The following is a 14,297-nucleotide window of genomic DNA, read 5'->3' as shown; positions in this document are numbered from 1 at the left end:
TGGAGATGAAAAATGACCATTATTTTCTTTTCGATTTAAGTTTAGCAGATTGTATTCTAGGGTTTACAATTGAATTGATCAGATGAAATAGCTCTCAAAATGATTTACACATGAAAGAATTTTTATTAAAGAAAAAAATACCTTTGATCATGCCTCGGCAAACCCTTAAAGTCGGGGTAATTTGAAAACATCTGCAGAAGACTTAATTGCCTGAGAGGTCGAGTAGAACTGGCGCCTCACCACCCAGTGGGACAGAGAGAGCTTGCCTCTTCAGGCCCAGTTGCCAGAGGTGGTATATTCCCAATGAATCTTATGAGGTGGTATCTGGACATACATATAGTGAACCCGATGTAATGGCATATACACAGTGGTTCTGAAAAACAGGGAAACACATCGGGATCCGGATAAATAGATATATACATTGTGATTGTGATAAGATGGTAGAGTTGGGCTGTTGAGATTGATCTGCTGGAACACAGGATGACAGGTGAAGAATGGGGCGAGGGATCAGACCATCCTTGAGTGGGGGCAGTTCCTGGTGAATCCATTTCACTTGTGCACAGCTCCAGATACCTGGCTGGCTGGCTGGCTGGCTGGCACAAACATGTACGCAGACATGTACTCATTCACACCTACACACACCCACATTGCTGTCCCACAGCTGCTGAAATAGCACAGCTCTGTAGACCAATCGCCCGAAGGCTACAGCCGGGACCCTGAGGTGGGCGATTATGCCTGAAGGCAGTGCTGGGCAGTCAAGGTTGTTTTGCAGAAGATGGTTGAGTGAAACACTAGTAATAGCTACACAAAAATAATCTCATGCTGCCTTCCTTTACCACCAGATGTTTTTGAACTATAATTTCTGGTTAGATAGCAGGGATTTTCAACTGTAAAATATGGTTAGTTATTAGTGTTTTTGGTCTGTAAAATGTTATTTGTTATTAGGGTTTTTCAGCTGTAAAATCTTGTTTGTTGTCATGGTTTTTGATCTATGAAAAATCTGGCTTGTTAGGATAGTTGAGCCCTAAAATCTTGTTCATTATTAGGGTTTTTGAGCTGGAAAATCTTGTTCAGTATTAGGTCTTTTAGCTATAATTGCTGGTTAGTTAGTTGGTGCTGTAAAATCTGATTAGTTATTATGATTTTGAGCTCTAATATCAAATTAATTACTAGGGTTTTTCAAGTGTCATATCTGGTTAGTTGTAAGGCTTTTGCACCTGTCTGATCTTATTGTCTACTCTTATTCTGCACTGGTCCAAGCGAAGTATAAGATTTCCAGTGTATTTGGTGCAATTCTCCTATTGTGGTCATAAGTGATGTTTATGTCGTCCGGAGTAGAAACGCACCTTTTACTGTCACATATAAAGAACATACACACACATGTATCCTGTGCAACACCAAAAACTCATCTTTATTGAAAAAATAAAAAAATAAAATTAACAGAAATTGAACTGATCCGTTTTTTTTTTTCTTTTTAGGGCATGACTGAAACAAGTTTCTTCAACATGTCAATCAGATTAACTGAAAAATAAGACTCGCTCTCCCATCGCACCTTGCTTTTCTGCAAAACCCAAGGTCTTGTGGGTTGATTGCAACAGCCACTACACACAAAATAGGTGCATTTTACAGGACAAGAGTGTGCATGAGGCAATGGCGGACCAGTGATCAGAGACCCAGCTAGCACATAACTCACGATGTTGCTGTAAATGGTGTAGTAACGGTATCAATATCACAACAAAGGTGTGAGAATGTCCTGTGTTCGTGGAGCTCCTCCTTGACACAAAGCAAAGTTCAGAAGACTGGCATCTGCTGTCTCCTCATTAAGAACTGCAGCTGTCCTGTCAGGCAGGTGGAGGCATAGTTATGGATATAGAATTATGTGAGCGGTTTCAACTCAATGAGAGCAAAGCTTAGATGGATGAAAGCAAAGCGTGGCCACACTGAATAGGAAACACTATTCTGTTTCACTTGTAGTCCTATATCTACAACAGAAGCTTCTGGGACTGGAGAAACATCATGTTTCTATTTTCAGTGCAAAGATCTGGCCATTGAGGATGCCATATCATAGGTGAGGCGAATGGACATCCGGAGGGGTTGCTGCAACCAATCATATAATGATATGTGTGATGACACACCCACTTTAGTCTAATACAAACCAAACCCAACAAAGAGTGCACCAGAAGACTTTGCCCCACAGAGAATGCTTTAATCATAGTTCCTGCTCTAACAGATGGTCCTGAAGCAGAATAATCCACTGAGCCATTCAGTGGTCATTACACACAGACTGTCAATAGGGTCAAGAGGGGAGGTGCCATGGCTGTAACTGCATCTCACACACACACTCGTACATACACGCACGTACACACACACACACACACAGAGAAACCAAGCTACTCTGAGACCTATTTTGCGTCTCTTCCCACAATAGACATGCTTTTAATACTAAATATTTTTGTCCATGAGATTCGAATGTTGTTTGTGTGCAGATGAGTCTAGCAGAATAAACTGGGCACAGACACGGGGACAGATGGTATAGACTGTGTCTATGGTGCATCGGAGTGTTTCCAACATGAAAGAAAACAGCATATCAGCAGCCAGCTGTAGCAGTGTGGTAGTCAGCCTTTTGGACTAAGCAAGCCTGCCCCATTCACCAGCACATTCCTCCAGATATCTGTAGGACAAGACAACTGCTCTGAGTTCTGAACTGAGGACAGGAATGGGGAGAGGATGGCAGAAAAACAGAGGGGTAGGGAGCCGGAGACAGGTAGGGAGAGAGAGTGAAAGTGGTTGAAGCAGAGAGGGAGAAGGGTTGATCAGAAGAAAAGCAGTGAAGGTTAGAAAAATGAAAGGCAGAGAGAGGGGGAATGGAGGACAGAGAGAGTACCACTCGCTTTCCTCTACTGTGCAGCACACACATTGGTCTTTGAAGACACATTAGCACCACCAGAAGGTTTAGTCTTACACAAAATCAGAATCTTCACCAGGGATTACACTGCCTGCCTCGCATTGTTGAGGCTTTCAAATACTTTCAAACACAGCCCATCATTTTCAAATGGAAATGGGCTTCAGTGGCTGATGGAGAGAGAGATTTCACCTTGCTGTCTTGTTCTTAGCTGTCCAGACAAACTTATCTGGGAATGCAAACTTCTTTAAAATGTGATTTCTTCCAGGTATTTCACCCAACATTTTGCATGATACAGATACCTTTCCAATCATACACCCTTACTGTAATGTGCCATGTGTAACCATCTGACACAGTCAGATCAGCATTGTCACCACCCCGTAGGATTTCGATGGTCTTATTTTTACAAGTAGCTTTTAGCTCAAGCAGGAATGCTAACTAGTTTGCTAAGGCCTCACTCCTCCTGCTGTCATTAATCCAGTGATTTGATTTCCCCCATCTGTTAGGGTTCTGGTTGGGAAAATTGAATTGGGTCTTTCTGTCTCAGAAGAACAGAGTCTCTGAATGTCAGAGAGATCCACACTTGCCAAGAGAATCTCTGTGTCAGCATTTACCCAGAGGAAAGACTCCCTAATTTTAGGCAAAAAAATCAACAAAAAACAAAACAAAAGACAAAAAACTGTGTGCATGCGCGCGCGCACACACACACACCAAAAGAAGAGACACTGAACCCCCAAAGGAACCCTGCAGCACTGTCGAGTAAATTGTAATTAGGGCCCTGCTGTCGTGCTCAGTTATTTCAGCCAGGAGGCCCTAAAGTTTTATTCAATTTACACATCAGCCACACTTTTTAGAACCGGCCCTGTTGTGATCTTACAGCAGCCATTTTTTGATGAATTCAACAGTAAGTAAGTAGTTTGGCAGAGTTTGGCAGACAGCATTCATCTACTGGCTCCTGGAATGCAGTAAGACTTTTATGGTGGGAATAAGTAACTCGGTAGCTCTCATGAGCTGCTGTTAAAATAATAAAATAAAAAAGGAACAAACAGCATAGGACTTCAGGCCCACACAGGTCAGTTGGCACAGTGAATATGTGATTCACCTCCAAAGACCCATAGTGAAATTGCCACTGCCTAGGTTTCAATGACAAGATTGAGGCACCTCTGTCCATCCAGACCTAACACTGAGAAAATACCAGGCTTATTTAAAAATATTCAAGGAATAAAGATCCAGATTTCACCTTCCATTGCTCTGAGAAACAAAAAGCTGTATCCTGTTTGAGTTGTAGGAATCCTTGGGATGAGGTAGCCTCGTACCTCTCCCATTGTGACAGATGTCAGCCTCTTCCACAAACACCATGGACCAGCACTGCTGACACTGAACCACACTTTTTGTGCAAAACTCCAGGCATTGTGGCTAAAATCACTTTTTTTTAAAACATAGGGTTGATGTTCAATAAAACAAATATTAAAATATTAACATGCATCAATTTTGGGGGAAAGGTAACAATACAAAACAAGGAAAAATATGACTAGTTTCCCTTTTTTTGTTAGTTTTTTGTTGGTTTTTTTTTTTTTTTTTTTTGCAAAATTTGGTTTTTAATTGAAACAGAAGAGGGTTGTCCTGTTGTTCACCACACACATGAGCGCCACCTCCCACCCCCAGGACAGCAGCAAATTGACACTTTAAAAAAAAAAAAGATAAACACACACTAACTCCTCCACATGCTCAAGCATGAAAACCAACAAGATTGTGAAAACCAACAACCATCAGATAGCTCGTGTCTTCCATCCTTTTCCAAATGGTCACCGTTTCCTCTTCATCCCCCACCCCTGCTATTTTCCACCAACTGCAGTAAATTATGCACCTCAGCACCTGTGTCTGTGCTCCACACAAGATGGGGAATAGGGGGATGGGGTGAATAGGTCCAAAATATCCATTCCTTTTCCTCATTTCTCATTCAAATCTGCAAAAAATACAGTTTCTCAGTCTCATATGAAAAACTTCAGGAACACGAATTGCTGTCGAAGGCCGGCCGACTGAGTCTGCTCTCCAGGGTCTTGTGCTGCCATTTCCCTGGGGACACTTCCCTTTTCTTTCTCTGGGGTTCTTTTGTCCCTCACTTTTTCAGTCCACATCAGTGCTTTAAGATGGTGGTGTGGGATTTCCAAGGCAGAACTGCTGTTTTCCTTGGCTCAGAGCAAACACATGATCCTCCTGCCCAAGACAGGGGCGGGGGCATGGAGGGGCAGAGAGTCTCTCTGTACAGATGTGGAGGAGCTGGTACAACAGAAAAGTTACATCATTCCCGTTTTCCTCATTTTTACTTGGTCACATTTTATTTCATATACATATATTTATATATATATTTTTACACTTAAAAACACAATGGAGATGACAGACTATTTGGTTTCTTTTTCTAAGTAGAAGCTTGTCATTTAAATAAATGCATATAAATAATTTCTCTTTTTTCAGTATGTTTTTAAACCTAGCCCATCCTCTTCCTTCTGTTCATTCTTCCAAACATTATAGACATTGTTTTTTTTTTTTTACATCATAAGGATTTTTTAAATAGTTATTTTCATAAGTCATCCCCCTCCTGCAACACTCTGCAGTCTTAATTTCAGGACGCCAAGGTTGTTTGTGATTGGTACAAACACAAAAGGAGACCACCCTTTTTCTTCACTCACAGGGCTGTGTGGAGTCTCTGTGTGGATCGCTGGGGTTCACCAGTCGGGTCTCAGGTGGTCCGTTTAGGACCACTACCCCGGCTCCGCCTCCAGTGGTTGACAGGAAGCAGGCGGTCTCCCTGGTAGCTGTGGGGCAGGAGCTGCTGTCCTCCTGTTTCCTGTGGGCATGCGCCAGCACCCTCAGCTGCTCGTGGGCTTCATCCAGGAGCAGCACCACCTCCGCCGAGGAAGAGGGCGAGGAGGAAGAGGAGTAGCGTGTTCCAGAAGGACTGCCCCCGCCGTTTCCCGCGGGCTCTGAACAGCAGCTGCCCTCGTCCACGCTGGCCGTTTGCATACAAGAAGCATCATCGTGGTGTCCCTGGACAGAGGGGATGATGGGAATGGAGCAGGCGCGGTAAGGTGGGGGCGAGGAGCGGCGGAGGGGGGAACACCTGAAACCCCTGGCTGCTGCCCTGTCCAGGCGGCTGCACTGCATCTCAGTCTGGCCCCCCTGCGCGGCGCTTGCAGCTGACAGGGGGGGTTGCATATTCAAAAAGGTGTCCTGGCGAGGATCACTGCCAGCTGCTTCAGAGTGGCGCCTGCAGGGACAGAGAGAGAGACGAGGGAGTCAGTGATCTCATTGGCAGGGCCCTCCTGACACCCACTTCACTGAGGTCAGCGGTCACGGCTGGTGGCTTTAGTGTGACTCTCTATGGTGGAACTACAGGTGAGCATAAACTCTACATTAGTTGATGTGTAGGAGAGTTTTTACACAGTTTTTACAGTGGATCTACAGGATAGAATACAGCCTCAATGACAGTTCTTCAGGAGAGAATGAAGTTTCCATGATGGATCTGCCACAAATAAAACAGTCCTTATAGTGGATGTGCTAGAGACAGTACAGTCTCCTTGATGGATTTTCAGGAGAGAATAAAATCCCCATGACACACGACACTCTCATCTACACAAGAGAGTACAGCCTCAAGTCTCAAAAATCATTCCTCCTGCATCTTCTAATGTTGTAAAGATTTTTAGTGTGGGTATTTGAGTGTGAACAGTTTGTGTATTCAAGGTTGTGGTTGTGGCTGAGTTATCTGAATTTTCATACTGTACATCGTACTGAATAATTTGCTGGTTTGCTTATTTTGCTTGTGTTGTCTTGCTTGTGTTTTTAGATATAGGCTTGTTTGTAGTTTTGCTCATGCAGAAGTCCTCTCAAGGGTCCATACATTATTAATCATTATTATTATTAATACTACTACTAATAATAATTTATTTGTCAGATGCTCTTTTCTAGCGCGAATTACAAGCTTGTCATGGTAAGATACATATAGTACATGTCACGAGAAGTAAGAGCAAGGCCAAAGGTACAAAATAGTAAGTAACATATCAATGATAAAAGCCTCAGGCTGAAGAGCACAGCCAAAAATGTTATAAGCATATGAAGTCTTATTCTATTTTTTCTATTCTATTCTCTATGGCAGATGTTCCCTAATTAAGCACAAATTTAACATGCTGTCAGATGTATTCAGAATTACAAGACATTGCCGTCTCAACCATTTTGCCCTGCTTAACAATGTGCTACCCTGAACTACTATGGCCAAACTCAGCCATGTTTTTACTGTGCTTTAATAACGCTGTGTGACTGAGGGAACTTTTTTGCTTTTATAACTTCATCCTCTTGTCTGGCTGCAAAAACATCAACGCAAACTTGGCATGCTTACACAAACACCTTGACACTCAATTACAGATTACACCGAGGATTACCCAGCGTTTTGCAATAGATAAGATTGAGTCAGAAAGCTCCACTACTGATGTGACAGTCGAAATGGCTGTACTTTTAAAAATGATGAGAGTCATGAATATTTAGACTAAATAATGTATCTAAGATGCGGTGGGCATCTGGGATTTGTAATAATAGCTCAAAGTCGGTTTGTTTAACACTTGAGTGGTGCATAGCTCTGGGTTCTGTGCTTGGCTTGCGTAGTCTGTCAGTGGCACTGTGGCTGGCAGTGAGGTGGGTGAGTGTCAATGCTTGCAACAGGCTGTCCATCTGTATATTTCAGATTAATTCTCTGCAGCGCTGATGTTTCAGTGGAGGTGAAATCGGAGGAGACGCTCTCTGCCAATAATCTTTGTGTAATTATATATAATCCTCAACACAGGGCAGAGCCGCTCATTACATCACTGTTTAACTTTCAATCCTATCTGCTGTAATGGAATAGTCAGAGATTTAAGCCTTCGTCCAGGGCTTTCTGCGAGTCTGAACCTCTTGAATCCCAAAGAAGACTGAAAATGCATCTTATCAAAGCGTGGGTTTGCAAGAGGGGTATCAGTGACCACATCAGGTGTAAGTTAATACTTCCTAGTCCAAGAATTCCTTCCTGGACCTTCTAAAATACGGTCCACAGCAAAGTGGTCGAGAGCAGATTTGGGGGCTGGTTGAAATTCGGGTTTGGTGGGGGTTGGGTCGCTCTTTCTCATTCAGCTGCTGTTCCATGTGAGAAAGAGGGATACCTGACACCCTGCGTAAATCACATGCAAATGAATTGTGGCTGTCTCTTTAAACTTGTTTTAATTAAAACAGTCAGCGGCTGATGTGGCACCGCGGGGCTCGGCTAAGATCAGTTCCAGTTTAAAACGTGCAGGTGGCGACGTGTTCACCAGCACCGTCTCACCGCTGACTTCCCTCATACATTGTCTCTGTTATAATTAACTTGTATGCGCGCTTCTCAGTATACTCCAATTAGCAGAGCTGAATGGGGTTTATATTTATCCTATAATCCATACGTTGCTGGCATCAACATGCGTGCAGTACCCATCTCTGTACATCTGCTAAGCAGGAACACTTTGTGTTGGCTGTTTCTTTATCACATATCTATATTTATATTATGTGACGTGACACGCCTAGCGACTGGACTGTGACGGACTGCTTTAGTGTTTAATTAATCAGCCGCAGACTTTGCATCTGGTTGTCTAGTGAAATAGAAGCGGTTTGTTGTGCGGATGGCTGGCATGACCGGCAGATATGATTAACCGCGGTGCAATCTTATCAGATCTGAGATTAAAATTATTTATTGCGCTGCGCGGAGAAAGATTTATCTTTTTTTAATGAAGCGGCACCTGTAATCTCAGTCCTGACATGCTGCTTGCCACCCTGTTGAGAAAGGCTTTGAGGAAAGACTAATTGTTCAGGCTTTACAAGGGTTGCGAGCTCTCTGATTAAACTGCTGGTAGTGTGAGCAGCACCACTGCAACTCCACTGCAGTTTTCATCTTGCGCTCTTCAGCCTTTACTGGAGAGGGTTCAGTCCTGCTGCAGTCCCTCCCTTTGCTTGTGATGTCTGCCCCCACATGTCCCCTGCTGGTGAGATTCAGCATACTGCATATGACCCTGGATCACTTTCATCTTTTGTCACATACCGGCTGGACTGATGATGAGTGTTGGGTTCGGTGATCACAGATCTTTGGGGGCACAAAGTACCCCAGTGCTCTGTGTGCCTCTCTCTGCTGAAGGTGTGAGGTTTAAGGACTTTCAAGGTTATAAGGGGCTTTCACAGAGGGGAGGGGCTTTTGCTGAGGGAAGAGACAATCAGTGCTGTTGGAGAGATCACCAGGTACAGTCTTGTTTTTTTTTTTAACAAAACCTGGAAAATGAGTCCATACCAATGCAATGCAAGGCGATACAAGACAATGAATTATGGTTAGAGAGAGAGGGGAGAAAGAAGAGGGACAAAAGAAAACAGTGATAGCGTAGGAGGCAGATTAAGAGAAAAAGGTAGGGACAGAAGGTGAGAGAGAAAGAGGTGGAATAGACATCTACATATCAATACTATGCCATAGAAACATCCTTGTCAATGGATGCAATGATGGTGAAAGTGACCTTGCAGATAGAGTGAAAATGGGTAGTAAGTGATGACATGGCTAATCTATCCCAGAGTCCTCTTATTGTTCTATTGTTATAGTGTGACTTCAGTGACAGTGAGGCATGCCTAATCTATCCCAGAGTCCCTCTCACTGTTCTGTTGTTAAAGTGTGACTTCAGTGACAGAGAGACATTTGCATACTTCAATTATGCATACATATTTTCCTGCCAGGAAATGCAGGGGAGGCTGGAAGTAATCTGACAGATGCCTTTATCTAAAAATACTGGTAACAAAAACCCAGCACAGACAGCACCTTTCTGTGAGCCATTTCTGAGAGATAAGAGTGCAGGTTTTCTGACAGGAAGGAATAAGAGGGGAGAAGTCTTACAGGCTCTGCTTTAATACACAACAACACAAATACCTTCCCAATTCAGTTCGTCTGTCTCTCTCTCGCTCTCCCTTCCTCTTTTTCCTGCTCTCGCTCTCACTCTCTGTCTTTATGCTAATGCGGGCCTGCTTTAGGAGGGAGGGCATAAGTTGTGCGTATCACTCCTGCCATGACCTCACTTCCTCCCATGTGGTGGCAGCACCAGGTCCCCACACCCCATTTGGAAGCTCTTACTTCAGGGCTGTAACTTTTCCTCATGGCAGTGCCCACTGCTGAGGCTGTCCCTGTGCCCATGGCAGTGACCATTGCTTAGCCAGCCACAGTGCACACTGCAGTGATCATTGCCCACTGCATTGCCTATGCCTATTTCAGTATATTGAGGCACCATACTCAGTAAACCCCCCCTCCCCCCCACCCCCGTACACACACACATGGATTTAGATCCCACATACATACACACAGTTTTCTAAAGCAGCTAATCACAATGATTTTAAAATGTACTTGTATAGTCGTTTTAAAGACACAGTGACAAAATGTGCAGCATTGATTTTGAACAAACTCCCTCTCAGACTTCACTGTTGGAATCAAATGAACTTTGTGAGAACAAAAGCTGCTTTCTGTATTCCGGGGCTTTATTTGGAAAGACGGTAAACAGAGCACAGTGGTGTGGGATTTAACAGCAGAACAATGCAGGTAGAAACATAAATCAGGATGCAGCGGACAGAACAGAGTAAGGGAGAGGCAGGCAGAGGGGCCCAGTTGCTTGAGATCAGATTCAGATTAGGTATTGTTCCTGCAAAAGACTGTTTCCACTTGCTTATTTCGTTCTTTCCAAAAACTGTACGTAAATATATTCTTTGCCTTAACCTTAATCTGACTCACCTCACCAAGCTTCCATTTCAACATCTGACAAGATATGCATCCACAACACTATGATTTTCATCTGAGTTTGAGGTGCGGCACTTCAAATCACAATAGACTGCATTTCAGAAATCCTAGATATCTGAAAAGGCATGGTGTTTAAAACTCAGAAGTGCGCACATACACTGTTTGGTAAATTACTGAAGGAATGGCTGTACTGACCGTATTATTAACAATAAAACAGAGCAAACAGCTTCACTCCAGTGCAAGGCCTGATGGGTATTTTCATTTTGACTCCTCTGCTGTTTCTGTCACATCAAGCATTGTATCCCAGAATCCTTAGCTCAACTCTTACAAAGGGAAGTGAGTTCCAGTGTTGGCATGTGTGTGTGTGTACATGTGAGTGGTGTGTGCTGTCTGTGTGCCCTATGTCTTACAATGCTACAGAAAGTTTTGCTCTGGCAGGATGTATTCTGTTCTCAGCAACGTAAATTATGGAAGTAGGTCAACCCTAACTTCCCACAAACTAGCTGCACAAGTGTATGTGTGTGTGTGTGTGTGTGTGTTTTTAAGAGAGAGAGAGAGAGAGAGAGAGCAATAGTGAGAGGGGGAGATTGAAAAGTATGTGTGTTGCTTACAGTACTTTAAAGAAAACATCTTGCATGCAAACCCTTCGAGGGACTGGTGAAATCTCATATGATGAATATTCTAACATGGGCTTCGCCTTCCCCTAATGACATAAAAGACATACCATCAGTATATCATTAGAATACGCTTGTTCCGGAGCTTTCCATATTCAAACACTTCTGTTCAAAGACACACACACACACATACACACACACACTTTCACAGGCGCACAGATTATCTTCAAGTTTTTGACTAATGAAGTGATGAACTGCCTCATGGGTGCCTTTCCTGCAGCAGAATGACCCCCGGCTCTCTGGCACAGATGTCTCCTTCGGGTCCCGTTTAGTGGGTGGTGTTAATCCGGCCCCACTGAGAGAGGCTTTTCCTCCACCCCCTCCGGTCTTTTTAACACTCCTCTGTGTCTCTCAGGTCTGCTACTAAACTGCCACTTTTTCAGGCCAAGACTAATAAAAGCCCACCTCTGCTCCATCTCTTTGCAAAACAGTAGTACGTTAAACTGACTTTCAGGGGTGATGTGTTTAATGACCCCACACCAATAGTGGATCTTTGGGTGAACAACCTCAAATTGGACTGTCAGATTCTGCAATTAAGAATAAATACCTTTGCCTGTGTGAAATAAAATGAGCGGCTGAAGCTATAGGCTGCTGACTGTTGCCTTAGTCCAAACTGCCACAGATTTAAAGAAACAAAAGAAAAACTGTTTTTTGATAAGTTTATGTAAGTTTTCTCTAAGGGACAGGTGCCATTTTGAGAAAAACAAACAGAACAAAACAAAAAACAAAAAAACCATTGACCTGTGTACCATGTGACCTACTTTTGAGCCTGGGACAAAAATATTGTGTTCTATTGATTTTAACCGCTGTCATATACCTTTGTCTGAGTTATGTCAAGAAGCCAAAGGCAAACTCCTTCTGGTCTGGATTTGGTGGCGTTTGTCGCTCTGCCACTCACCCTCTCGAAGATTCCACCTCTCGCTCTGAAGACTCAACCTCTTGCAGGTGTTGGTAGGCAGGCCCAGAATCCCTGGATCCTCCCATGGGATTCAGCCTCCCTCTGGGTATAGGTGGGGTTCTGCGGGGTGCAGCTCGAAGCACGCCTCTGCTTCTCTGGTCTGGACTGTGGGAGAGGGAGCCGCTCCTACAAACAGCCAACAGGTGAGGTCAGGGTCAGCGTACATTCACACAATTAACAGCATGACACCTGTATTCATACGTGGATATATGATGTCAAGATCGGATCTTAAACACATATAAATACATTTTCAAGATGTCATTTAGATAACATAAAATTTCAACATAAAATTCTTGTTGAGTCGAAACCATATATACACTCCCTTCATCCAAATAAATCCAGACATCATTCATTTCTCAACCTTCATACAGGGTTTTAAAAATGATCTGCCTCTATTGTTATTTATAACATTGTATATTATATATTAATACATATGTTTTACATAATGATAAATGCTTAATGTTGGCCACCAATATGTAGTGTCTAATATGCCAGCACACTGGCATATAAATAGAAGTGGCTCCATTGTGCTCCATTGCTGTATTGGTGACAGAAATGTGAGCAGTGAAAGGGATCTGTAATCAGTGCTCCTTCTCTGTGGATCAGCAGTTGTAACAGAGGCTAACTTCCCCAAGCAGTGAATGACCCACTGCATTTTGACATCCACTACAAGGCTAGGAAACCTGTGAGAAACTTGAAGTACCACAGACAGGCTGTAGAACATGGCGGTGTTCCTGTTGTGCCGGTTCCACCCTGCCAAGACAGCGGAGCGGGCAAATTCTCCACTCAATTAGACCACGTTTGCACTGTCACCGATGCTCCATGTTCACACACACTCTGAAGTCCTGACACCATCAACAGAGCTTTTACACCAGCTGCCTGTACGGGTGCTGCTTTTGGGTAGCAAACCGGGCAGGAGAGTGTCCCAGCTGCATCGGATTTTCCCTGGCAGGGAAGAGGGCCAAGCCTGATGTTTCCTACACTGACTGAATCACATTTTCTCAAGTTTTATTTAAAGTGTGTTTCCTTAATTACAAACTCAGCTGGCCCTTGATGTAATTAGATATTGAAAAGCTGCTAAAAGGAAAAGGACGCAAACACATGGACGGGATCCACAGTGGCGTGTTTATTGACTGGCGTGTCTGAGTTATGGAAATGGAATTAAGTGAAACAAACTTTCTGCTGAGCGAAAAAGTGTAGCCGCAAACACTTAAAGCCATTTGGAGTGTCTCTCTCTGAACTTTAAATGCAGAGTATTTACAGTAAGTCTCAACTGTAGCCAGTACGACACCAGCAAACAGCATTTTCCCTTTATGATAGTGGATTGCTGGAGAGGGCAAAGGCTTTCAGTAAACAAATTACAATCCCCCATAAAACATGCTGTAAGAGTTCAGTGGAGCATTAACGAAAAGAAAGGGAATCAGACTGTAGCTGAGGCTTAACATAAAGAAGAGGCGCGGGAGGATAAAAGCTGACAGACACAAATGGATTTATCTGTAATCCTAACACACACACACACCGAGATGTAGATTCCTATCGCAGTGTTAATGCGGGAATAATTACACGCAATGCGGCGTCGGGAAAGGACATGCCTGCAACACGTATGTCCATGCAGAGTGGCTTCCCATTTTGTCGTGGAACAATCGCACATAGCCATCAGCGGTTTGGGTTATGACAGTGTGCGGTTCAACTCAATGCGCTGAAGCGGAATGTGATATCAAGGCAGGATATCCTCAGGAGAAAGTGGCCATTTATGCCAGTTAGAGGGCTTTGGGTTCTGAAGGCCTGCTTTTGCTGTTATGCTACTTCCTTTCGGCACTGAAAACTCACAGGGAGCACATACACATAAATATGTATGACCAAACTGGACAAAGGTTTGAGGGGCCAGAGCTGATGCATAGGCAGCTGTTGTTGAGTCAAAGCTACCTTTGTGCAAGATACATGATTACATCT

The 14,297-nt window shown here is 43.6% G+C and overlaps 1 protein-coding gene across 2 annotated transcripts in view; it reads right to left on the bottom strand.

Annotated features, from left to right (window-relative positions):
• Positions 1 to 4,472: 4,472 nt before the first annotated feature.
• LOC118790067 (pro-neuregulin-3, membrane-bound isoform) overlaps positions 4,473 to 14,297 on the bottom strand; it is a 221,002-nt gene continuing 211,177 nt past the window's right edge. The window contains exons 8-10 of one of the 2 annotated variants that reach the window (XM_036546876.1): positions 12,285 to 12,470; positions 5,593 to 6,170; positions 4,473 to 5,182 (exon numbers count right to left, since the gene is read on the bottom strand). In XM_036546876.1, the coding sequence (XP_036402769.1) occupies positions 5,040 to 5,182; positions 5,593 to 6,170; positions 12,285 to 12,470 (907 nt within the window). In that variant the 3' untranslated portion in view covers positions 4,473 to 5,039. Of the gene's footprint in view, positions 5,183 to 5,584; positions 6,171 to 12,284; positions 12,471 to 14,297 lie in introns of those variants that run through there. The other variant, XM_036546877.1, reaches the window with a different exon arrangement.

The sequence above is a fragment of the Megalops cyprinoides genome, chromosome 15 (genome assembly GCF_013368585.1).
Source record: "Megalops cyprinoides isolate fMegCyp1 chromosome 15, fMegCyp1.pri, whole genome shotgun sequence".
Taxonomy (NCBI): domain Eukaryota; kingdom Metazoa; phylum Chordata; class Actinopteri; order Elopiformes; family Megalopidae; genus Megalops; species Megalops cyprinoides.
This window is presented reverse-complemented; position numbering and strand designations above follow the sequence as displayed.